Consider the following 24,335-nt stretch of genomic DNA (forward strand, 5'->3'; position numbering starts at 1 on the left):
TGGGACATCCATTGCATCATGCAGGAATCCGCTGACATCTTCCTTGGGTACATTTCTGCAGTCTATGTCCAACTGGGGATTATTCTTTTGCACCCTCTTCTGGGTTGGCAGGGGCTCCTGTCCTTCCTGAAACTTCTTTCGACTTCTGGAGTTGGTCTCCTTCCTTTGCAGGTCTTCAGGTCCAGGAATCCACCATTTGTTGTTTGTAGTCTTGCTTGGTTCTTACAATAACTCTAATCACATCTTGTAGTGTGTCCTAAGGAAACTTGCAGTACGTTACTCCTACTTTCCTGGGCTCCGGGACGGGGCATTTTACTTACCTTTGCTGTATTCTTACTCTCCCAGTGATTCTCCACATACTACACTTGTCTAGGGGGGAATTTGTGGTTCGCATTCCACTTTCTTAGTATATGGTTTGTGTTGCCCCAAGACCTATTTTCTCCAATTGAATTCTATAGCATTTCCTATTGTTTGCACTATCCTGTGTCTAATTACTTACCTTATTTTGGTGTCTAGTGTATATATTGTGTATAATACTTACCTCAAGGAGTATTGCCTCTAAGATATTTTTGGTCGTGTGTCACCCAAAAAAACTGCCTTAATTTTTGGTAACACTGAGTATTGTCTTTACATGTGTATAAGTACTGTGTAAGTGTAAGTGGTATTGCAGGAGCTTAGCATGTCTCCTAGTTCACCCTAGGCAGCTCTGCTATAGCTACCTCTATCAGCCTAAGCTGCTAGAACACTACTACATTTCACTAATAAGGGATAACTGGACCTGGTGTAGGGTGTAATTACCCAAGGTACCCACTACAAACTAGGCCAGCTTGCAACACTGCCCCAGCGGCCGGCACCTTAGGCTCACTGTAGAGGAGATCATTCTCCCAATATGTGTGGTAATCGCCAGAGATTTCACCTGCTGCTTAGGCTGAGGCCTGTTGCCTCAGGCCCTCAAGAGTGGGTCACTCCTTCTGCGCTTTGCAGAATTCCTCCCTGGTTGGCCCACCCTCCACTTGCCAGCAAGCTCAGGCAGGTTACTCAGGGGGGCAATATCCTCCCTAGTTGGCTCTGGGGTCTCCTCTTCCAGGGCCACGTCAACCACCGCAGGAATATCTAGGGCCAGTTTTCCGTGCCCCTTGCCCTTCCTCTGTGCAGCTTTCTGGCCCATTGTTCCAGGCTCCAGATGCCCTTGACTCCCTTCCTGGGCAGCCATGGACCATGTGGTCATGCAGACCCACTCAGGCAAACCTAACATCTCCAGGTGGGATCTGAGCCCTACCTCCTTCCAGGCAGTGTGCTCAAGATCATTGTCTAATAATCTACAGGCGTGGCAGGACTTACAGCTACTTTTAGAGTACCAGAGACCCCCCAACTCAAAGGGAACCAGAGCTGCCGGAAGGTGGCTCTCGCTATTGTCAGCGACTATGACCTGGTAGAATGTATTAGGTAAGACCTGCTCTGCGGACACCAGCTGACCCCAAACAGTAGTCATACTGTATCCTGTGTCAAGCAGAGCCTCCACCCTTTGCCCATCAATGGTGACTCACTGCCTATACTTGGAAGTATTGGCAGGCATGTGGGTTTTTGGCACAATTTCCTTATCTCCCAGGGATACTAGTGACAACTCTATCTGCTCCCCAAAGCTAACTGGGACCATCTCCCCCCGAGCGCTACACTAGCCAACCCAGGTGTCTGCCCTCAAATGGGGGGCTGTGCCCTCGTGGGACACTGGGAGCCATCCTTAGAGTGTCTAAACTTGAAGCACTCTAAGCATTTGGAGATAAACATTCTTTTCTTCTTGGCAAAGTACCCTGGTTTCCTGTCAGATTCAGGTGGGGAGTGGTTACCACCCCCCCCCCCCGGGGAATTGTTAAGGGGGCCTTTTGAGAACTCCTTATTTTTATGTTTTTCTCCCCCCTCTTTCTTCTGGTGGGAACTCTGACCACCTTTGTTGGTGTCCCCCCAGGTACCTTCTTGGACGCTGGTGCTAACCCAGAGGTCCGCCTCCTCAGCAAGCTTTCTAGGATCAGTCAGCTTACTGTCAACTAGGTGCTGGTGCAACTCTGTAAAGCAAACATTGAACATATGCTTTTCAGGATCAAATTATATAACACCAAATAGTCATCTACTTTACTGCCCGCACCCATCCATTCAGTGCCTTACTGGAGAAATCAAAAAAGTCTACCCAGTTCTGTGCGGAGAGTTTGGTGCTGTCCCTGAGCCTTTGAGGGTATTTCTCAGGTGTCAGCCCAAACTTGGCAAGTAAAGCAGTTTTCATGGATGCGTATGTGTTCTGATCCTTTGGATCCAATGCAAGGAGTGCGTCCCTCCCCACTATTGGTACATACCACCACAAGGCTGCCCCCCATTGCTCTTCAGAAACCCCATGATCCCTTAGTGCAACTTAATAAGCAGCCAACCACTTATCAATGTCATCTCCCACCACATAACTTGGCAGTACATTTTTGGGTATACAAACCTTCCGTTCCCCAGCAGGTCCTGCGTGTATGCTGCCACAATCATTGCTGGACTCAGGCTGTTTCGCCTTAATATCCAGCTCCTTGAGACTCAGTTCATGAGCCAGAAGAATCTTCTTCTCAGCCAAGGCCCTTTCAGCCTCAGCTTGTTTGGCTTCTCTCTCTGCTTACCTCTCCTCTGTCTCCATGTTTAACTTTGCCATTTGCAGTTGAAATTCTTTCTCCTCCATCCTTTCCTCTGTGGTCAGGCCATGGCTAGAGACACTGCTTCCTGGTTTACTAGGGGGCACAAATCAAGGGGTAACAACCCCACTGCTGGCAAAAAATCCTCTGAGGGGCCATCCTCTTGCTTCTCCTCCTCAACATTCTCATCTGAATGGGCTTCTGCCCAGGCCCTCAGCACCTTTTGGTATTCTTCCTTTCTGGAGGCACCCTGGATAGATAATCCCATCCCCTTGCAGAACCCCTTTAGCTTGTTAACAGTGTATGTCTCCAGCTTGGTGAGGTCACAATCTTCAGCTCCTGCATGAGACCCAGCCAGAGACATGTTGAATGAGGATTTAGTTAAAATGTCAGACAGAAAATGAAATTACAGAAAAAGATTTAAAAAATCAAGTTTACCTTCAACTGTGGGTAGGTAGTGTGCACGTAGTTATTGTATGTCACTGCACAAATACAAGTCCTCTCCTAACCGCTGATCACCAATGTTAGAAATGGGGTCTTTGGTTGTAAGTCAGGTTACCCCCTGTCCAAGCAAGGACTCTCTCTCTACACAGGGTAAGTCACACACAATCCAAATTATCCTGTGCCCACCCTCTGGTAGCTTGGCACTGAGCAATCAGGCTTAACTTAGAAGGCAAAATGTAAAGTATTTGTGCAATAAATCAGGCAATAACACAGTATAAACACCACGAAAATACACCACACAGGTTTAGAAAAATATAGAATATTTATCTGGATGAAATAAAGTCAAAACACATTGAAATGTCACTTTAGAGAATGATAAAAAGAGTCTTTAGTCCTTAAAAGCAATAAGTGTATCTTGTGAGCACAAAGTACCTGGTTTGCATCCAAATTATCCGCAAGGGACCGCAGAGGAGGAGATGTGTGGAAAAAGGGGAGGTGTGTGTTGGTTTCTCCGGGTGCACACAGACAATGGGTCGATATTTTTCACGCAGCCAGGGCCTTGTGTCGATTTCTGGCGTGCAGGCTTGGATCCTCTTTGGGTTGCGGAGTATTTGGACGCCCTGGGGACGATGCAAAGAAATCCTGGGCATGCAGGATGAAGTCACAGGAGCTGCATCGATCCAGTGGGCGATGCGTGGAAATTTCTGTTGCGCAGCAGGCTCTGCATCGATTCTTCATGCAGGAAGTCGGGCTGCGTCATTCCAGTGGGACGTGCATCGAAGTTCGGGTCGCAGCACTGGTGCTGCGGCGATCTCCACTCAGGCAGCCGGGCTGCATCATTCCAGTTCGGTGTGCAGTGATTTTCTCTTCGCGATGCAGGCTGTGCATTGAAATTTCGCAACACAAGGAGTTCTTTGCAGAGTTGAAGTCTTTTTGGCCCTGAGACTTTAGAAAACAGGAGGCAAGCTCAATCCAAGCCCTTGGAGAGCACTTCTCCGCAGAGCCAGAGGGCAGCAAGGCAGCAGGGCAACAGCAGGACCGCAGTCCTTGGCAGAAAACCAGTCAAGTGAGTCCTTTGGGCAGCCAGGGAGTTCCTCTTAACAGGTTGCAGGTTCAGGTCAGGAAGTGTCTGAGTTGGTAGGGTCAGAGGCCCTGTTTAAATACCCAAACGTGCCTTGGAAGTGGGGGAGCCTTCAAAGAGTGGCTTAGAAGTTCACAAGGTCCCCTTTCAGTTCCATGCTGTCTGCCAGGGTCCCAGTAGGGGGTTTGGCAATCCATTGTGTGAGTGCAGGCCACTGTCCTTTGACATGTAAGTGTCAGGCCCTCCACACTTCCAGTCCAGGAAGACCTGGTGTGCCTGAGCATCCTGTGTTTGGGATTGTCTGAGTGATACGCACAAGGGAGCTGTCAACCAACCGAGCCAGGCGTGGATTGTAAGGCACAGAAGGATTTAAGTGCAGAGAAAGACTCACTTTCTAAAAGTGGCACTTCTAAAATAGTAATATTAAATCAAACTTCACCAGCCAGCAGGATTTTGTATTACCATTCTGGCCATACTAAATATGACCTTGTTACTCCTTTCAGGTCAGAATCTACCACTCAAACAGTATATGAGGGTAGCCTTAATGTTAGCCTATGAAAGAAGCAGGCCTCACAGTAGTGGAAAACAAATTTATGGGTTTTACACTACCAGGACATATAAACTACACAGGTACATGTCCTGCCTTTTCCCTACATAGCACCCTGCCCTATGGGTTACCTAGGGCCTACCTTACAGGCGACTTATATGTAGAAAAAGGGGAGTTTAAGGCTTGGCAAGTACTTTTAAATGCCAAGTCGAATTGGCAGTAAAACTGTACACACAGGCCTTGCAATGGCAGGCCTGAGGTGGCATGGTTATGGGGCTGCTTATGTGGGTGGCACAATCAGTGCTGCAGGCCCACTAGTAGCATTTAATCTAAGGCCCTTGGCACATGTAGTGCACTTTATTGGGGTCTTACAAGTAGATTAAATAAGCCAATTGGATATGAACCAATGTCACCATGTTTTAAGGGAGACAGCATATGCACCTTAGCACTGGTTAGCAGTGATAGAGTGTGCATAGTCCTAAAACCAGCAAAAACAGTGTCCAAAAAGTGGAGGGAGGCAGGCAAAAAGTTAGGGGTGACCACCCTAAGGCTGTCAGGTCTAACATTATCTCTATCTCTTCAAGGTCTTTCTTTGTTCTTCTCGAGATGGTTGCAGACTTGCTAGGTCCCACTGTCTGAGCCTCAGTTTCTCTTAAGTGAATGTTTGTTTCTGGCTGCATAGGAGCAGAAAATATACAAAAAGGGGATATTTGTAAAGAGCTCATTTGCTTGGGGGGCAAAGCTCTTCCTGTGTGGTAATGTCACTATATTTGCTTATTTTTGCATTTAAAGAAACGTATTTTAGACTTCAACCAGGATTGAAGCTACTGTGATTCATTCACATTGATCAAAGTGATATTTAATGACCTATGCAAATTATGATAGGTATATCTCTGCTGTGAAAGGGCACAAGCACTCACATCTTGATGATCTGGGAGATAGCCTGGTGTGTGAGGTTAGTGTCGGTTTCACCAAACATACAGTCAGGGGAAATGGAATTATGCAATTGTGCATCTGCAGCGTTTTTTGCATAATTAAAGATTTGCTGCATCTGCTGCATAATCTAGTGATTTGAAGAAAACAATTGTGTCTAGTTTAAACAGATCAAAAGTCACTAAAAGTGCAGTAACACATGTTGCCACAGAGTGGAAGACCCTTCACCAAAGGCTGACTGGTCAATTTCTGTTGTACTTGTGTGTTAAACTGGCACTGAGGTGAAACCAGGAACATCTTAAGAATTTGGGGGATCCATGCCAATCCTAATTTGGGGGCCCCCTGATTGGAACAACTCTGAATTTATTGTCCATTTTCAGCTCATTCAAGTCTTCAGCAACTGTAGTCTGATCATTAACAAACCTTTTCTTTGGCCCCCAAACCCTTTAGGAGAACCCAGTTCTTCAGGGACCCCAATCAGTTTAAATTCTTTGAATAGTAATGAGAGATTGGAAAGATGGGAACCCCTTTTCATATTGTGTAGGGCGTCGCATCATTTTTGCATTAATGCAATGTCTGAGGCTGTCCTGAAAGCTTAATGATGGGGTGTATAGAAAGGTGGGGCCCTGGGCCAGAGCCCATCTTGGCCATGCCTTAAAACGTCTCTGGGTAAATCCTTTGTCCAGATAGTGTTAATATGGCTAACATTACAAAATAATAAACTAATATTATTCCAAAGTGTGCTGTATTACACACCATAATTTGCCTTTTCTTGTTGCATAATTTAATGAGCCCTCCCACATAATTTGGTACTTAGCTGATGGATAATTCCAGTGGCCCTGCTTAGAGCTCTTTACGCCACCACTAATTCACATATTCTCCCTCTACCAGAAGCATGTTTTGTCACACCAGAAGTACACAATACAACTTGCGGAAATCCCCAAATGTCACATTTGAGATCTTCATGATATCCAATGCTGCTTCCTTAAACTGACCAGAGTGGGGTCTTCTGAACTGAGATGCTCGCCATCAGCCCAGCCATGGGGGAAATATCCGCTATGAGGGGTCGGGGCAGTGAATACACCATTGTTCAAGGTCATCAACCAGGTATTCCTTGATACACAGATCCGACATGCAGGCCACATATGTCCAGGCAACATCCAGGCCCACCCGGGCCTGGTCTGGTGAATATCCACTCACCCGGGCCAGATACCACGCAAAGAGAGGACAAAACAGGAAGATTCAGGGTTAGTTTAATCCATTAATAGGAGCCCAGAGATAGGATAAATGAAGGTATTTCCACTCTTTGGGGTGCAGTAGGGGTGTCTACCTTGGGAAGAGGACACACCCTCTACGAAGGGAGGAGTAGATTGGGTGAGAAATTGGAACACACACTAGAGGCCGCTATATGGATCTGTGCCCACCTCTCTCCCCGAGGAACATAGGGCCAGATATACCAGAAGCTGGTGCAGCGCAGTGCTGCGCCAAAATTAGCAGCACTGTGCTACACCAGTTTTGAAATGCAGAGGTGAAGAATATGACACAACCCTGTGTTTCCCCCTTCGCCGACAGTAAATTAAGCAGCCTGCACCAAGGCAGGCCTCCTTGCACTAAAGTGCAAGGATATCTGCATTGAGGGGTGTGATTGTTTATGTGCAGGAAGGTTTCCTTTCTGCACATAAACAATCATCCACGGCATTTTGCTTCTTCTATGTGTGCTGCAGAATGCAGAACACATAGAAAAAGCTAACAAGCATTTGCATTGCAATGGGTCTCGCATTTGCTCGAGTTAGCGCTGTTAACGTTGTAAATTCCTAACTGGGCTTTTCTTGGCATTTAATTTGGAAATGAAAAGTAAAACAGTTGACATAAGCGAGCCAACTCAAAGCGCCATGGCCGCCACGAGCATGAGCGCAAAGGAGAGACACAAAAGGAAAAGGAAGTTTGCTCACAGTCAAACGTATCAGCAAACGTGTGATTATCCATGTAACGGGACGATGTCCAAGGCGGTAACCAAATTGCCCCAAGCAGGCACAAACGTAAAGCATTTACCAATGATAACAAAGGATTTTTGAAAGGCAAGCCCATGAACGAGTGACAGTGATGGGCGTAAGGTGGACGTGGTTAAAAGCCCACACATAGATTACAACAGAAATGCGCTCAATCTAAAACTGCAGTTTACCAGTAATTGTCCTAGTCCATATCCAAAAGAAGCAAAAGAAATGCAGTGCAATGCTTTCTCTTAAGGAGGTATGCAACAGAGGGGTGTGTGCCACCTAGCCCACTCAGATCCTAGTGGCATGCATTCTGAAATCGTCCTTTTATTTTGTCACAAGGGCCAACGTGCATTTCTTTGTCATTCATTAATTACTCAATAAGACGCTTAAGTGCAGTGTACTTCTCATTTGTCAAGTTTTAAATGATGGAGGTGGGAAAGCAATCATGGAAGTAGATTTTGTAAGGACTCCATCATGATTCCTGAAGATTGATTTGTGGTTGGTTTCATAAGAGAATCTGCTTTTGAAAGAACTTTGGAAAAACATGCCATGGTTTGTGGTGTCAGCTCTTTCATGCAGATCAGGATTGCTTGGCACCAAGACCTGATGCTGTTTGAATTAAAGGTATTTCGAAGATAGATTTTGCGCCAATGTAATGAAACTGGAGAGATGCATAATATATGCAGGAAGTCTTCCTGCGGATGTTGGCAAAGCCTGCACTCGTTGTTTATAAGTTGGTGCCATTTTGGAAGTGCTTTGAGTGATGGTAGGAGCCCAAATCTGGCGTGTAGCATTTTTCAAGAAAATGTGGTCACTTTGTTCAGTTTGGTACCAGGATAACCCTTTGTTCTGCGAGAGGTGTGTGTGTGTGTGTGCGTGTGCCTGAGAGCTAGAGGTTCAAATCTCACGGGGTATTTCATTCTTCCAGTGTTAATGCATTGAGAATAACATATTGTGTAGCGCATTGGTGATGTGATCCCCTGCTCTAGCAGCTACAGTGTTGAGCACAATGGGCTACTAAACTAGGCCTCAATAAAATGCTAATTTTTTATTTATGGGTCTATTCTGACATCAGATCTATAGACAAAAGTTGAACTGAGGCGCATAGGGGTCAGCGCTGCCAGTGAGCCATGTACAGTGAAGTAGATAAAGAGAAATTATGAAAATGTATAAAAAGGCAAGAGAGAGAGCAATAGGTGAATAGTGAGGAAGGGCTAGGCAGTAAAGAGGAAAGAAAAAGAGAACAAAAAGGAAAAAGTGAAAAGGACAGAGGGCTAAAAGGATAGAAGGGTGAAAAAGAGAAAGTGAAACAAGGTGAAAGAATGGATGGGAGGATGGAAAAATCGATGGGGAAAGAGCGGATGGACGGAAAGATGTAAGGATGGATGGATGAAAGTTTGAATGTGTGGATGGCTGAAAGATGCAAGGCTGACTAACAGAATGGATGGAAGGAAGGAAGGGTGAAAGAATGAATGGATGGATGATTGGATGGACTGGTTGTTAGCATATGGGTGAATGGCTGGTTGGCTGGATGGAGGAGTCAAAGGATGGATGATAGATTAACAGGTAAAAGGAGGGACGAACCGGTGAAAGAATGACTGGGTGAACAAATGGAAGGATTAATGGATGGATTATTGAACGTCAAAGGATGGATGATAGATTAACAGGTGAAAGGAAGGATGAACAGGTGAAAGAATGACTGGGTGGACAAATGGAAGGATGAATGGATGGATCAGTGAACGTCAAAGGATCGATGATAGATTAACAGGTGAAAAGAAGGATGAACGGGTGAAAGAATGATTGGGTGAAGAAATGGAAGGATGAATGGATGGATTAGTGAACGTGTGAATGCAGGGCTCAGCGGGCTGTCCTATAGAGAAAAAGACTGAGTTATTGTACACTAAAGCTGCCGTGCTGCAGCATCAGGGCGGTATTACACATACTTTGTTAAATACGCCCATACGTCACACCCTGCTGCTCACACTTTCTGAGGCAGCGTTTCAGCTTTATTTTTCTCACCCTCCTCAGCTACAGTTTTCACAGCGTGTCTGAAATAGATGTAGACTAAAATCGGGGATCGAGGCTGAAAACTGAGGCCTGTGAGTGACCTGTTGCAGGGTGCTGCCATCTCTCTGGCTCTCCAACTTTAACAAGTTAATTGTCATGTTGCGCAGCGCCCACGAGCAAAAACAAAACTAAACGAGTTAGAGCTATTAGCATTGTAAATTCCTAAGCGGCCTCTGAATGCAGGCTGCAGCAGCACTTTGAAACCTGTGCGCCTGCCTACAGGACACAAGGCGCTGGCTGCAGCTCCTTGAAGTCCCAGTTCCCCAAAGAGCGCATAGATGGCTATACAGCTCAAACCTGTCAATCCCGCTGAAAACCGGCGCAAAGGCGCTAGAGCGCATTAAAGCCTGTTTCTCGTGGCACTACTCCTACTGTGTGCATCCAGATTCTCAGAGCATCCACCACTGTATTTTCGCTCGGGAAAAGCCCGAACCTATACTGACGGCCACCCCACAGGCTCGCACAGCTATAATTTTGTCGGTAATTACAGGGGCGAAATAAAGCGCCACAGGAGCATTTGATGCAGTTTCTATTCTCTCCCGCAAGGTCTGGGAAGACGCCTTTTGCGGGCAGGTTAGCGCTTCATTTTCAAGAATGAATGGCGCTTTTTATTAAGAGAAACAGGGCTTACTTACTGAGGCCCATATTTATACTTTTTGACGCTAAACTGCGCTAACGCAGTTTAGCGTCAAAAAGTTTTGCGCCGGCTAACGCCATTCTGAAGCGCCATGCGGGCGCCGTATTTATTGAATGGCGTTAGCCGGCGCAAGCAGACCGGCGCTGCCTGGTGTGCGCGAGAAAAACCACGTACACCAGGCAGCGCCGGCGTAGGGGGAAAATGGCGCATGGGCGTCTTAAAATGGGGCAAGTCAGGTTACGTCGAAAAAATCGTCGTAACCCGACTTGCGCCATTTATTTTCGACGCCCATCCCCCATCAACATGACTCCTATCATTGTAAAGATAGGAGTCATGCCCCCTTGCCCAATGGCCATGCCCAGGGGACTTCTGTCCCCTGGGCATGGTCATTGGGCATAGTGGCATGTAGGGGGGCACAAATCAGGCCCCCCTATGCCAAAAAAAATTATTAAAAAAAAATAAAAAAATACTTACCTGAATGTCCCTGGGGTGGGTCCCTCCAGCCTTGGGTGTCCTCCTGGGGTGGGCAAGGGTGGCAGGGGGGGTCCCTGGGGGCAGGGGAGGGCACTCTGGGCTCATTTTGAGCCCACTTGTCCCTTAACGCCATGCCTGACCCAGGCGTTAAAAAGCGGCGCAAATGCGCCGTTTTTAGCCACGCCCACTCCCGGGCGTCTCTTTTGCCCGGGAGTATAAATACCACGTAAAGGCCTGGGAGTCATTTTTTAGACGGGAACGCCTCCCTTGCATATCATTAACGCAAGGAAGGGGTTCACGCTAAAAAATGACGCACATTCCGGGAACTTTGGCGCTATTCGCCTCTAACGCCATAGTATAAATATGGCGTTAGTTGGCGTTAGTTTAGCGTCGAATTTGCGTCGAAAAAAACGACGCAAATTCGGCGCAAACGGAGTATAAATACGGCCCTGAATACCTGGGGATCTGGAGGAAGGAAACGGGTGGAGGGTAGGCAGGGCTGAGAGCTAAACGTGGCTTTTGAAAATCATTAACTCCAATTCATGCTGGGCGCTACCTTTAGGAGGGTGTGGTAGCTTTGAGTCAGATATGCCTGAATCGGAACTATGAACTACTCCTGCGCTTTAGTATCTGGAGAAACATGAAGACGTGTTACCCCTCCACAGCAGCAAATCACATGTGCGCCAAGGGAGGGTGAACCAGGGTGAAAGGAGATTGTTTTTTAAACAGAGGCATCCAAAGACGGGTGAGAGGAGTGGAGCCAAGATTTATAGCATTGTGTGATCTTAGACGAATTACACCATCTCCTGTGTCTGTCAGGTCCCACATATGTAAAACAAGGGTGTTAGTGGGAACGTGGTATCTGGGGGAGGTGGCGGGAAGGAGGAGCAGTGTGTACAGTAACACCCACACTTGTCTCACTCCAGATATTGGCATTAAGAAACAACATTTACCTACTTATGATGTACTGGCATGAACCCAGACGTTGACAATGTCAACGTTGCCATAAAATGGCCGCTTTTATTAATGTGGACAAACGTGCGACTGCCCGTGATATATTAGATTCTTTAGTATATTGAGCATGAGAATCACTACCAATAAAATTTATACTTGACATGACAATTCAAACATTAAGCTTAGTCCTCTATCCTAATCAATCGATTTACAATGAATTAATAAATTAAAAAATCAAAATTTCACAATTTGCAGTGACTGGTGGGCCTTCGAGTCCTGGCCTCCGTTTGTCATGTCTCCTTTTGCCCTTCAGTTTCTAGGCAATCCCACATTTAGCTTTTTGGAGGGGGCTCATTCTAATAGAGTTCGTTTTACCACGTTCTTGCAGGGGGTAGCTTCAAGTTCTTTGGATTAGGCCCAACTCGCTACCTGGCGTGTACCTATGCCCTGCCATCCGATTTGCAGGTCTGGGCTGCAAGTGTCGTGTTCCGCTTACACCCCTTAGTTGGCCACCTTACACCCTGCCGTAAGGCATCCCCAGGTGTGTGGCTTTTGTTCGCACACGCCCTTACTAGGTGTGCTTCCTATCAATTCTTTGGTAAAACCTTGTTTAATTACCGCCACGCTGCCAGAGAGGCTTATGTCTCCTGGCAGCTCCAGCCGTTGCCCAACATTTTTTTTGTTTTTGTTTTTTTGTCGTGGTCATTCCATTCCTGCTTCCGGGTTGGACCAAAAAATGCCCATCCCTTCTGCCGTTAGGTGTACGCCGTCTGCCGCATAGTGTTCTGGTCGCCTGGGGTGGATCAAGCCATGGCGGATGCTCTCAAGACCGTTTACTTTACAGTATTTGGCGACCACGATGTTCAGTTTCCTCCTGGAGTTATCTACCGCTTTGCTTGATGCAGCCCCGCCATGTGATTCTGGGGATTATCTCTGACCAGATGATGCTGGTGTTCCCGCACAGCCTAGTGAGTGTCCATAGTGTCTGTCTGATCTTTCTCCCTACTGTAGTCAGATCGTTCCCCCCCAGGTGTATGATTATCGTACCGGGGTGTCTTTGTGCGGCTTCTAGCAGATTGTGTAAGGTCTGCCGGAGCTGTGTCCATTTCATGCCCGGGAAACCCCACCATCTGATTGTTTTTGTTGGTCTGTCTCTCCTGTTGATATTGATGTTCTCCTTCCACCATGCTTGTAATCTGGATATGAATGAATGCCCAACTACCCATATAGGCTTGGGAGGTGCACCTCACAATGTAATTACATAATTCCATCACAACAAATGTGGGCGTACGTAACTTTTGTAAGATTTTGACGGCCATCTTCCAACCGCTTTGATGGCATTTGCATTTAAGCCTAAACCGGCTGCTGTTGCGGCGGCCCCAATGCAAAAAGAGTGGGAACTAAACTCTGCTAGGGCCAGGCCTCCTTTCTCTAATGTTTTCCGCATGACGGCGGTGAACTGGAATCTGCTCAAGTATTCCCGGTTTAAATGCCTGAACAAAGGGCCTGGCCCCCCGGGGCGCATAGCTAAATAATCTCTTAAACTGCAAACCGGGCAATACTTTGTTTGATTTATGCATTTTAGCTCAATCCGGGTACCCCTGCCATTCTGGTCTGTTTTTGACCGTCTCAGTATTAAGCATACCCTATCTGGCTCTAACTGGCAATCCTCTGCTTGCCGGCAACTGTTGCCTCCTGACTTTTTTGCTGAGGCCACCAACTCGCCTTCGCGGAATGCCCTGAAGAAAGCTGTAGCAAAAGCTGCTCTGAAAACTACCAGCTCATACCGGTTTGCTGCTATCGTTTGTAGTGAGTCTATTAAGAGGGTCAGTTTGTTAAAATCAATGGGGCGTCTGTTGTCTTTTTATGCCCCTCGAGACGTTTCCAGCCTTTCATCGCTGTTTTGATGTAATGTGAGGCGGGGTGATCTGTGCCTGTTTGTAGCTTTGAGTAGTCGGCCACCGCTGCCAAGTGCGCCTGGGCCCAGGACTTTGTTTTCCTTTGCTTGAAAGCCCACATGATGAATCGCTCTGCTGCTGATCTGGTTGCCGCTGGGTCTGTAAACGATTCTAAGCCCCCAATTTCCATGAGGACCTTGGCGTATTTGTTGTATTTTTTGTGTGTCTTTAGTTTAAATGCGTTCTGCACTAATATAGACAGGTCTGCTCCGCGAGTTCCCACAGTTCTGCCAGAAAAGGTGTCATCCCATGGCTTGCTTCCGGGGTGAGCTTCCTGAATCTGTCCATCTGAGAATGAGAGAGAGCATCCGCCCGTTTTTTATGCCCTGTACATGTCTTGCCCTGAAATCCTGGTTGCCTTTGAGCTGGATGTACACCAGATGCCTCAAAAGCCTCAGCGTGTTGGGGCAGGAGGCGGACCCCTTGTTTATTGCTATGACCATTCCTAGGTTGTCGGACCACAAAGTTATTTTCATGTTTTGAAACTGGTTATTCCAGACTGTCATGGCTACCACTATGGGGAATAGTTTCTAAAAATGTGATGTTCTTGTTGATCCCTAGGTCGTACTATCAGGCTGGCCACTTGCCTGCGCACCATTCCTGCTCAGAATGGCTCCAAAGCCACAACCACCTGCGATGTCTGTGAATAGTGAAATCTCCCTAGCTGATATCCAGCCGTCTCTTCAGATGAGTCGGCTATTGAATTCCTCCAAAAAGGAGTCCCACATGGTGAGGTTGCTTTTAACCCCTGCTCCCAGTCTCACGTGGTGATGCTTTTCGCGCAGGCCTGATGTCAGTCTGCTTAACCGCCGTGCAAAAACCCTTCCTGCTGGGATCACCCTAGTTGCAAAGTTAAGTTTGCTGACCATCCTCTGTAATTCCCCTAGGGTTGCTTTCTGTTTTCCTAGCAGGGACTTGATCTCTGCCCTCAGGTCAGCCCTCAGGTCAGTCAGCTGAGTCTAATTCATTGCCCAGGAAAACTAGTGCTGCAAAGGGGACGCCCATTTCCTCTGATAGAGGTTGAAAATCATTCAGTGAGCTGGCACATATTCCTGTGTCCGCCCCCAATACAAATAAGAAATCGTCCAAATAATGCATTTTCCCCCCTGTCGGGTGTTTCATGTGTAGTGCCCATTCAAAGGATATACTAAATTGTTCAAAGTATCTGCATGCGATGGAACAACCCATTGGCATGGCCTTGTCCATATACACCAGCCCATCGTGTTGGAAACCTAATAGATGATAACTGTCCGGGTGTACTGACAATAACTTGAATGCTGACTCAATGTCTGCTTTTGCTAATGATGCCCCTTTGCCTGCTGCTTTGATCATGTCAATTGCATCATCCACTGTGGCATAACCTACTGAGCAAGCTTCCTATGGAATGCTGTCATTTACTGATGCGCCCTCTGGGAATGATAGATGGTGTATTAGTCTGAACTGGCCTGCCTCCTTTTTGGGTACCACGCCCAGGGGTGAGATGATTAGGTCTTTAGGGAGGGGGGCGGTCAGGGGACCCTCAATGCGCCCTAGCCTTAAATCCTTTTCAATTTTTTGCTGAATTACCTGTGGGTGTTCTGTGGCTGATTTCAGGTTTCTGCCGCTGCCTCCCACTATCTGCCCTTTCACCAGGATAATGAAACCTTCCTCAAATCTTTTCAGTAGTGTTACTGCATCTTTTTTATTATAGTATTCGGATGGGGTGGGGTCCTGATCCCCGGGGGGGTGCTTAAGCGGTGAACCAAAATCGCCAGAGCCGGAATGGCGGGCGAAGCTTGACACGAGATTTACTGTCGAGATCGTCATGGTCGTCAGGGTCCTCCAAGCTGTTGTTCTCTTCCGTCGTGCCAAGCACGTTGTCCCGGTCATGAACTCCCCCCATTGGCCACTTTGTTTTTCGTGCCTTTCCCCTCCTTTCTGGGGGGGGAAGGGGGGTGGCGCCACCAAGGTGGCGCGCACCTTACCAAACCGGTTTAACCGGTCCCTTCTTGGGCCAAGGCGGCCGTTACGGCGCCGGCCATTTATGCCCCCTTTGGGGGCGGCCTTTGCACTTCCTGTTGAAAAAACTGTTCAGCTGTGAGGGCACAAAATAACAAGCATTCGGAATGCAATGGGCTCATGTTTGCTCGAGTTGGAGCTCTTAGCGTTGTAAATTACTTACTGGACTTTTATTGCCAGACAGGCTGAAAATAACAAGAAGAAGAGAGCGAGAGGAGCTGGCCCTGGAAAAGCCCCCCTCTGTTTTTATTATGTTTGCAGAGGGAGCTGGTGCGGAGGAGGGACTGAACAAGCACCCACACTGATGAGGTGAAACAGGCAAATGCAAAACAAAAGTCTCTTACAGAAGGGATAAACAGGACATAGCATAATTACGCAGTACTTTGTGCTGCTCCCAAAAGTGAAAAAAGGCAGGACAAAGAGGCAAACTGACCACTAGCAAGCAAGGATTTTTGAAGGACACTGCAACTAACAAATCAGAACGCTGGAACTCACTCTATTGTATACTTTAGTATACAGCAGGCCGAACGCTAACACTCGACCTAAAAATGTGGAGGAATAAAACTATTCCTTTTTGTTGTGCCATGCTAATGCCACCCCTAAGGTGATGTTAGATTTTGGTGCTGCCTCAGATTTACAAATTCTTGCAAATCTAGGGAACGACCACTACAACACCCATTGCACACTCTTCTGATGCAGAAAACTGCATTGGAGGGGCCCATATTTACAGAGAGGCGTCAAGTCACAAAAAGTGGCACATTACCTCCTTGTAAATATGGAGACGTGGTTAGTGCCACTGGAGCGTCGCAAAAAATGACGCTCTGTTGATTGTAAATCTGGAGTATAGTAACTGTTAACACTATGTACTCTTGGGCATATTGTGATATTCTGCCCATGACTAACACCTGCACTTGGACACCAGCAGCCTCCTGCTACGGGAAACAACATGCCAAGTCAAAGCTTCATTGACACATGGTGTGATCCTGCACAGCAGCCGGAATGGGAAACTCTTTGGCAGGGCACAGGTCAGGGATACACGTGGGTGGACATTGTCAACCCACTAGTTTCACAGAGTGACAACCCTGCCAAAAGGAAGCTGGGCCTTACTGTAAAATTCTGAAAGTGTCTTGGTGCAATTTTCAGAAACCAAAACACATTCAGCTATGCCTGCACGCTGTCTGCTTTCGATCCGAGGAACAATGTGCAGGTGGGAGGGGGCTTTCATAATTCAAGCTCCAGCTGGGCCCATAACAAAGGCCAGATTTAAGGGCCTTAAGGCCTCCTTTTTTGGAGTATCTTACCTCGCACCCATCTGAGTCTAACATTCAGATGTAAATGCAGTGGAGGGGTGTTGGACCAGGCCCTTTTTTCAGGGTCATCCCCAAACCTTTTGATTCCTTTCCCATATTTTTTCTGACCTCTTGTTGGCTCTAGAACTCTGGGCACTTCACCACTGCTTACCAGTGCTAAAGTGCAGGTGATTTTGATTCTAAAGTTGGTATGATTTGCTTACACCTAATTGGCATATTTAATTTAACTGTGAGCCCCTTGTACAGTGGTATTTCTATAACGAAGGCCGGTAAATTGAATGATATTAGTGGGCCTGCAGCGCTGCATGTGCCACCCACAGATGTAGCCTTTAAAATCTGTCTCAGGCCTGCTATCACAGGGCCTGTGTGCACAGTTTACTGCTACAGGGACCTGGCATCTAAATTTACTTGCCAGGCCTGGAACTCCCCGTTTACTACGTGTAAGTCACCCCTAAGGTAGGCCCTAACTGGCCCAATAGTTTGGGTGCAATGTATGTAGAAGGCAGGACATGTGCCTGGTTGTGTGGCCTGTCCTGGTAGTGACAAACAGCGTATTTGGTTTCCCACTACTGTGAGTCCTGCGTTGCACATAGGATTGCATTGGAACTGCCCTGCCCTATATCTAGAGGGTATTTTCTGATCTATAAGGGGTAGCATAGGCATGTTTGGTATGGTTGTAATGGTACTGAGAAATTCTGCTTACTGGGGTAGGTGGGTTTTTTATTACCATTATAGAAATGCAACTCCTATAAAGTGAGCATTTCCCTGTGCTTATGACTCTGGTGTTTTGCAGCTTGACTCCAATCCACGTTTGGGCCAAAGTGACAGCTGGGCACACCTTTCAGACAGTCTGTACACAGAGAGGGTGGAGGTGTCACAGAGGTGCATCTGCATTTTGAATGGTCTTCCTGGGTTGAGATAAGGGCAGGCAGGGCACACTTGCATTTGTAAAGGCTGTGCCTTGGCCTCATACAAAGGGCTTGTTTACCCCCAACTGATGTCTGGAGCCTGTGCTGGAGGAGAGAGGAGACACTCCTAGAAACCATTTGTAAATGGTTGGAACTGCCTCTCCACCTCTTTATAAGTGTATGCAAAAACTGAGTATAAGTACAGGGGGGTTTTTCCCCATGAAAACACGCTAGAAACATTCTTGAAAAAATGGACACGGAATGCTGCTGGAGAGGCTCACCAGGATCCGCCTTGGACTGCTGCAGCTGTGCTGACCTGTAACCTGTCACTAGGAGGAACTGCCACTGACTGTATCCACCTTGTGCTGGAATGTTGTTGGGCCCTACCGCCCTGTGCTCCAACTTGTGTCCACAGGGACTGGGTGCTGTGGCTCCTGCAACCCTTTGTTCCCCAGCGTGAGGATGTCGATGTGCTTTGAGGCTCCTGTGCTGGAGCAGAAGCGCCTGAAGACCACTTTACTTTATGCCCTCAGAGCCTTGAGAGGGCTTGTTCTTTTATTTGTTAGCGCCTTGTGAGTTGCCAAGTAAAGGATTCACCGCCGCAGCACGGGTGGACTGCCAGGACTGAGCGCACTCGAGAGTGCAGTCTTGGTGTGCCCGCGGGGCATAGGAGGAAGAGAATTGGAGCGAACGCGCTCCTGGAGGTGTCCCTGGGACAAAGTGCGCTGAGAAGTGCACCCCCAGGGCACAGGTGGGTATCCACTTTGGTGCCTTCACCGCTGCGGCCGGGGCTGGGAGAAAGCTTGCGAACCACATTGGGTGCGGCCGCATTGCCAGTGTGGGGGTGGAAGCCTCATCAGAGGTCCCCCGCTCCACCAGGCCCCCATTCTGTTGTGAGGCTCGTGGGTGGAGGGGAAACCTTGACGGAGGTCCCCCGTTCCCGCTGGGCCCCCTCTTCCTGCTTTGTGGAACGTGGGTGGGGTGGAAGCCTTGTCGAAGTCCCCCCGCTCTGCCATGCCCCCTCCCCCAATAAAAGCACAAAGCCCCTGCCCAGCTGAGTGCCAGAGAGACGAGGTGGCCCTCGAGTGAGGAGTGGGGACACCAGTCCCCATGCACTGTTTATCCCCTAATAAGAGCGAAAGAGTCCCTGGTAAACGGGGTAGAATGTGTATCTGGTAGGTCTGTCAATGCCATGTCGGAGGCAGATGTCTTCATGGAGCTGGGCTTTTACTGCCTCTTGGGTACGGTGTAGGTGAGAAGACATCCATAATGATGTCCTGCCATTTCTTTGTGATGTACCTACTAGGACATGTGTATTACTGGTAATGTGTTTTGGTTATGGCCTATACCACTAGGGTGATATGTTATTTTATGACTTGCTATATGTTCTCTGATGTTCCTTTTAATGATATTTATGTTTGTTATGACATGGGCATTTCTATAGTAATGTTTTCCTGACTACTGCTTAAGTTGCAGAATAACCAGTGACCGATGTGTTGTTCATGACTACTGCTGGCTTTCGCAGAGTACTAGTACTGTGTAATATTGTGACAACTGCTTGGGTAGCAGGGTGTTACTCACATGCTGTGTATGGTCTAATGATTTTGTGTACAATACAGTTTATTTTTATATAACTTGGTGTTGTGTTTCCTTTGTGGTGGGGATAGTGTGTCACATGTGTTGTGTGTGTTGTGCAATTGCTTTATACAGTGCCTCGAGGATAAGCCTGATGTGCTCCTGACAAGCTACCAAGGGGGTGAGAAGCGATTATTTTTGGTGTGTAACTCCCTCACCCTGACTACAGTGGGTGGGTTATGCCTGGCTTAGGTGCATACCCTAGCCAACCAGAAACTCCATTTCTAACAAGGGGAAAAAAAGGCTCACAGCTTGTTAGCACTTCACAAGTACTCACGAGAGGCACACTTTGACGTTTTGCAGTCCTGGGATATGAGTGATATACAAGCACTGCTGTAAGAATGTCAGATATATTGGTCTTTCCCGGTATATACACAAAATAACAGTTTAAATACCTCTATTTTTTATTTGTGTTAGAGCAGTATTCATCAAAATGTAAGGTGTCAGAGCACTTTAAGTCAAACACACGTTACATTGACATTCAATCACACAAGTTTGTACATCAATGTTCAGGATATGTTACATAAGACAGTGAGGGTTACAAGGTGTAGGAGTCACAGATCGTCCTTCATAGTTCACTGCGCTATATTAGAAGTATTACAATTTATGAATTACAAGTAATAAAAGTATCTCTGTGTTAAAAGCAGTAACCCACATACCTATCTACATAAATTAAAAATCTGTCCTCATAACTGCAGCGGGTGCCTTAACCCACAACATATTTTAAAATTCAGACTGTGCACTCAATTAAGCAGAACTGAGTTACTGTCCGGTTTCTCCTTGTTGCTAATTTCTTTGTGGTAGAGTTTTAAAAAGCGAATGCATAAACTGAGGCACAGATTATGTTAGCGTTATGTCACGTTTCTGGTCCAACCCTGCTGCAAAAATTATATGGGGATTTATAGAGCCACACAAATCCTGGTTGAGTTGATTTGTTAATAATAAAAAAAACATGAAACGCAAGGCAGCACATTGCCCTGCATTGCGTTACCTTGCATCAGGTGGGCGTTACATACCAGAAGTGTTTGTATGTATAGTCATAATGCGCTCAAAGGTACTCATTATAGACCTACTAAACGTGTGTGAGGGCTTTAGATCTAATGTCACTTTTTAGACGTCACTTCCTTTTAAGTCGTAGATCGTAGTGCCACTTCCTGTGATGTTACTTCCTATAATGTCGCATGCGATGTTACGCGCTGTGATGTCACTTGCATACTGCCTAACTTGGTAGTCCTCCCCCCCACACCACTTCATTGTTTTAGGACTTGTGCCCTGCTCTTTGGTCTGACTAACCAAAACTCTGTCTGCCTAGGATTTACACTTTTTTTATTTAATGAAAAAATACACCTGCAACTTGGAATCTCGTATTTTTCCGATGCAAATCTAAGGGCCAGATGTATGAAGAAAGCCTTTTGCGATTCGGAAATAGCGATTTTTAAGAAATCTCTATTTCTGATTCGCAAAATGCAATGTATCATATTTGCAATTCGGTAATAGTGATTTCTTAAAAATCGCAAATGCTATTACCGAATCGCAAATTGCGATACAGCCCCCATTCGCATCTATGGGCCTGTCGGCCCATATTTGCGAATATTTTGCATGTCCCAAATTGCGAATTCCTAACTGGAATTCGCAATTTTGGGAAATGCAAAGTCCAGGATGCTGGGGGCCTAAGGCCCCCTCTGCTGCACCCCAAAACATTTTTTAACAACATGTAAGGTGCACACATGCCAAAAGGACATGTGTGCTTTACATGTAAATTTCAAAAATGCATTTTAAATGCATTTTTTAAATTTGCACATGGTTACCACCAAGTTCAACTTGGTGGTAATAGCGATTCCTTAATGCCCAATTTGCATCAAGGAATTGCTTCATACATGTGCTTTAGAAATCGCAAATAAGGATTCCTTATTTTGATTTCTTATTTAGAGAGTCACAATTTGTGACTCTCTAAACAGGGTCGCAATTTTAAGGAATCGCTATTTTAGCGATTCCTTAAAATTGCATTCAGAATGCCTTTGATACATTCTGAAAGGGCTTTTTGCATTCGCACCGTTTGCGAATGCAAAAAGCTTTGATACATTTGACCCTAAATCCGTGGGCAGTGCACGTGGGTCGCAGATTAAGTGCAGCATTGCATTTTGCACTAGTGTTTTGCCGGTGTTATTCCGGTGAAAAGAAATGTTTACGTGGGGGACCCCATTAACTATTCGGCAAGCAAACGGTGACCTTGTGCTGGTGAACATTTACCAGAGTTTATCAAAACGCAAGCTGAAAGCAGACTATCAGTTTACTGCATAATTGTGATTCTGTGAACTGACCTTTGTGGACTCGTTTGTCCAGAATTTATCTGAAGCAAATGTCGACTTTATAAGGGCTGCAGGAGAAACTTACCGGCCCAAAAAATCGCAGCATGCAAATCAGACTCTCTGTGCTGCTCCATTGTTGTCCAGGCGTGGGCCTATTCACCTTGTACTCCTGGGCAGCCAATGTTATGGAACGCTCGGAGTGGGACCACATCCGTATCTCAGAGCTGCGGCATACTCACCTTGTACTCCTGGGTAGCCTCTGGAATAGGATGCACAGAGTGAGACCCATAGGTATCGCAGAGCTTTGGCATACTCACCTTGTACTCCTGGGCAGTCTCTGAAATGGAGAGCGCAGTGTTACACCCCATTCATAGCACAGACCTGTGGCGCACTCACCTTGTACTCCTGGGCAGCCTCTGGAATGGGGCGCACCTTATGCTGTTTGTGCTCCTTGGCCTCTCGACAGATCACACAGATGGATATCCGATCATCTTCACAGAACAGTTTCAGCTTCTCTTTGTGGTCTCTGCACAGGGTCTCATCCTGGAGGGCCGCACTCGGGGTCTGAAGCTGTTTCAGCAGCTCCACTATGTTTCCCAAATGTCTGTTGGGCGTTAGGGTTTTGTTCTTAGAGGTTTCTCTGCACTGAGGACAGGGGAAATATGTCTCCAACCCTTCCCAGCACCGAGTGATACAGGACAGACAGAAGACGTGTCCACACTCCAGGGACACGGGGTCTGTGAAATATTCCAGACATACGGAGCAGGTGGCCTCCTCCTTCAGGCCCTGGAGCTGGTTCGCTGCAGCCATGATCCTGCCGGGTGAAACAAGTGAAGATCCGTTTCTCACACTTTGTAACGTGAAGCGGTGTCTGTCTGTACTTGCTCATACACCCCACAGGAGCCGGAGGCTTCTACTGGCTGGTTTACACCTGTAGAACTAGTTGGACAGTGGCCTAGTAACGCTGCCACCGGCCCCGAGGCAAACAAAGAAAACTGCCCCAATCTGAATAGCTAAGCGGAAAAAGCAGCCTGCCAAACTGAGCTGAAATGGACCAAGCACCACGTTGGACGGCGGTGCCACTGCACCTGTTGCACTAAAGATAATGATTCTCCTGTTCGAGTCTCTTCATTCATGCTCGTTCCCCTGTGTCACTCCCTGAATATCTCCCGCCCCTTCTCTTCTTTGCCCTCCATTTTGTTGCCTTTGCTCTCCCCTATCACCTTTGTATGTCTCTACTGTCCTCCTCTCATTCTCCACTGACGGTTATAATTCACACGGTCATCTCTCTCCCTGTCTGTAGGAGGCTGGCCGGGTTTGTAGTAGGAACCTATGGAGCTTACACTTTAAATCAGGTCCAGTTATCCCTTATTAGTGAAATGTAGGCAGTGTGTAGAAGCCAGGCTGACAAGGGGTAGCTGTAGCTGAGCAGCCAAGGCTTATCTAGGAGACATGCAAAACTCATGCAATACCACTGTAGTCACACAGTACTCAAAACAAAACACTCAGGGGGTCATTCTGACCCTGGCGGCCGGTGGCCGCCAGGGCCACCGACCACGGGAGCACCGCCAACAGGCTGGCGGTGCTCCCACGAGCATTCTGACCGCGGCGGTTCAGCCGCGGTCAGAAGCGGCAAGTCGGCGGGCTCCCGCCGACTTACCGCTGCTCGGGGGAATCCTTCATGGCGGCGGAGCGCGCTCCGCCGCCATGAGGATTCTGACAGCCCCTACCGCCATCCTGTTCATGGCGGGAAACCCGCCATTAACAGGATGGCGGTAGGGGGTGCCGCGGGGCCAATGGCATGGGCACGGCAGGGGCCCCCATAAGAGGGCCCCGCAAAGTATTTCAGTGTCTGCCTTGCAGACACTGAAATACGCGACGGGTGCAACTGCACCCGTCGCACCCCTGCAACTACGCCGGCTCAATTCTGAGCCGGCGTCCTCGTTGCAGGGGCATTTCCTCTGGGCCGGCGGGCGCTCTTTCGGAGAGCGCCCGCCGGCCCAGAGGAAATGTTTAAATGGCCGCCGCGGTCTTTTGACCGCGGTGCGGTCATTTCACGGCGGTACCTTGGCGGACGGCCTCCGCCGTCCGCCAAGGTTAAAATCACCCCCTCAGTGTTACAAAAATAAAGGTACTTTATTTTGGTGACACAAATGCCAAAATTACCATAGAGACTATACTCCCTTATGAGGTAAGTACTACACAAATTATATACACTAGTATGCAGAAATATGTGTGAATACAGTTAGAAACAGGTCGATTAGTATCACCATAGTTAGAAATGGGCCTGGGGGAACACAAACCATATACTAAGAAAGTGGAATGTGAATGTCAGTTTCCCACCTAGGCATGTGTAGTGTGCAGCGAGTCACTGGGAGTACTAGAAAACACCAAAGGTAAGTACTAGAACCCACCCCAGTGCC

At 47.4% G+C, this 24,335-nt stretch overlaps 1 protein-coding gene across 2 annotated transcripts in view; it reads right to left on the minus strand.

The window, feature by feature from the left end:
- LOC138299189 (E3 ubiquitin-protein ligase TRIM39-like) overlaps nt 1–22,837 on the minus strand; it is a 180,813-nt gene extending 157,976 nt beyond the window's left edge. For both annotated transcript variants that reach the window (XM_069237286.1, XM_069237287.1), the window contains exon 1: nt 22,309–22,837. In XM_069237286.1, coding sequence (XP_069093387.1) covers nt 22,309–22,722 — 414 coding nt within the window. In that variant the 5' untranslated portion in view covers nt 22,723–22,837. The remainder of the gene's footprint in view (nt 1–22,308) is intronic.
- Nucleotides 22,838–24,335: the final 1,498 nt, after the last annotated feature.

The sequence above is a fragment of the Pleurodeles waltl genome, chromosome 6 (assembly GCF_031143425.1).
Source record: "Pleurodeles waltl isolate 20211129_DDA chromosome 6, aPleWal1.hap1.20221129, whole genome shotgun sequence".
NCBI classification, from domain to species: domain Eukaryota; kingdom Metazoa; phylum Chordata; class Amphibia; order Caudata; family Salamandridae; genus Pleurodeles; species Pleurodeles waltl.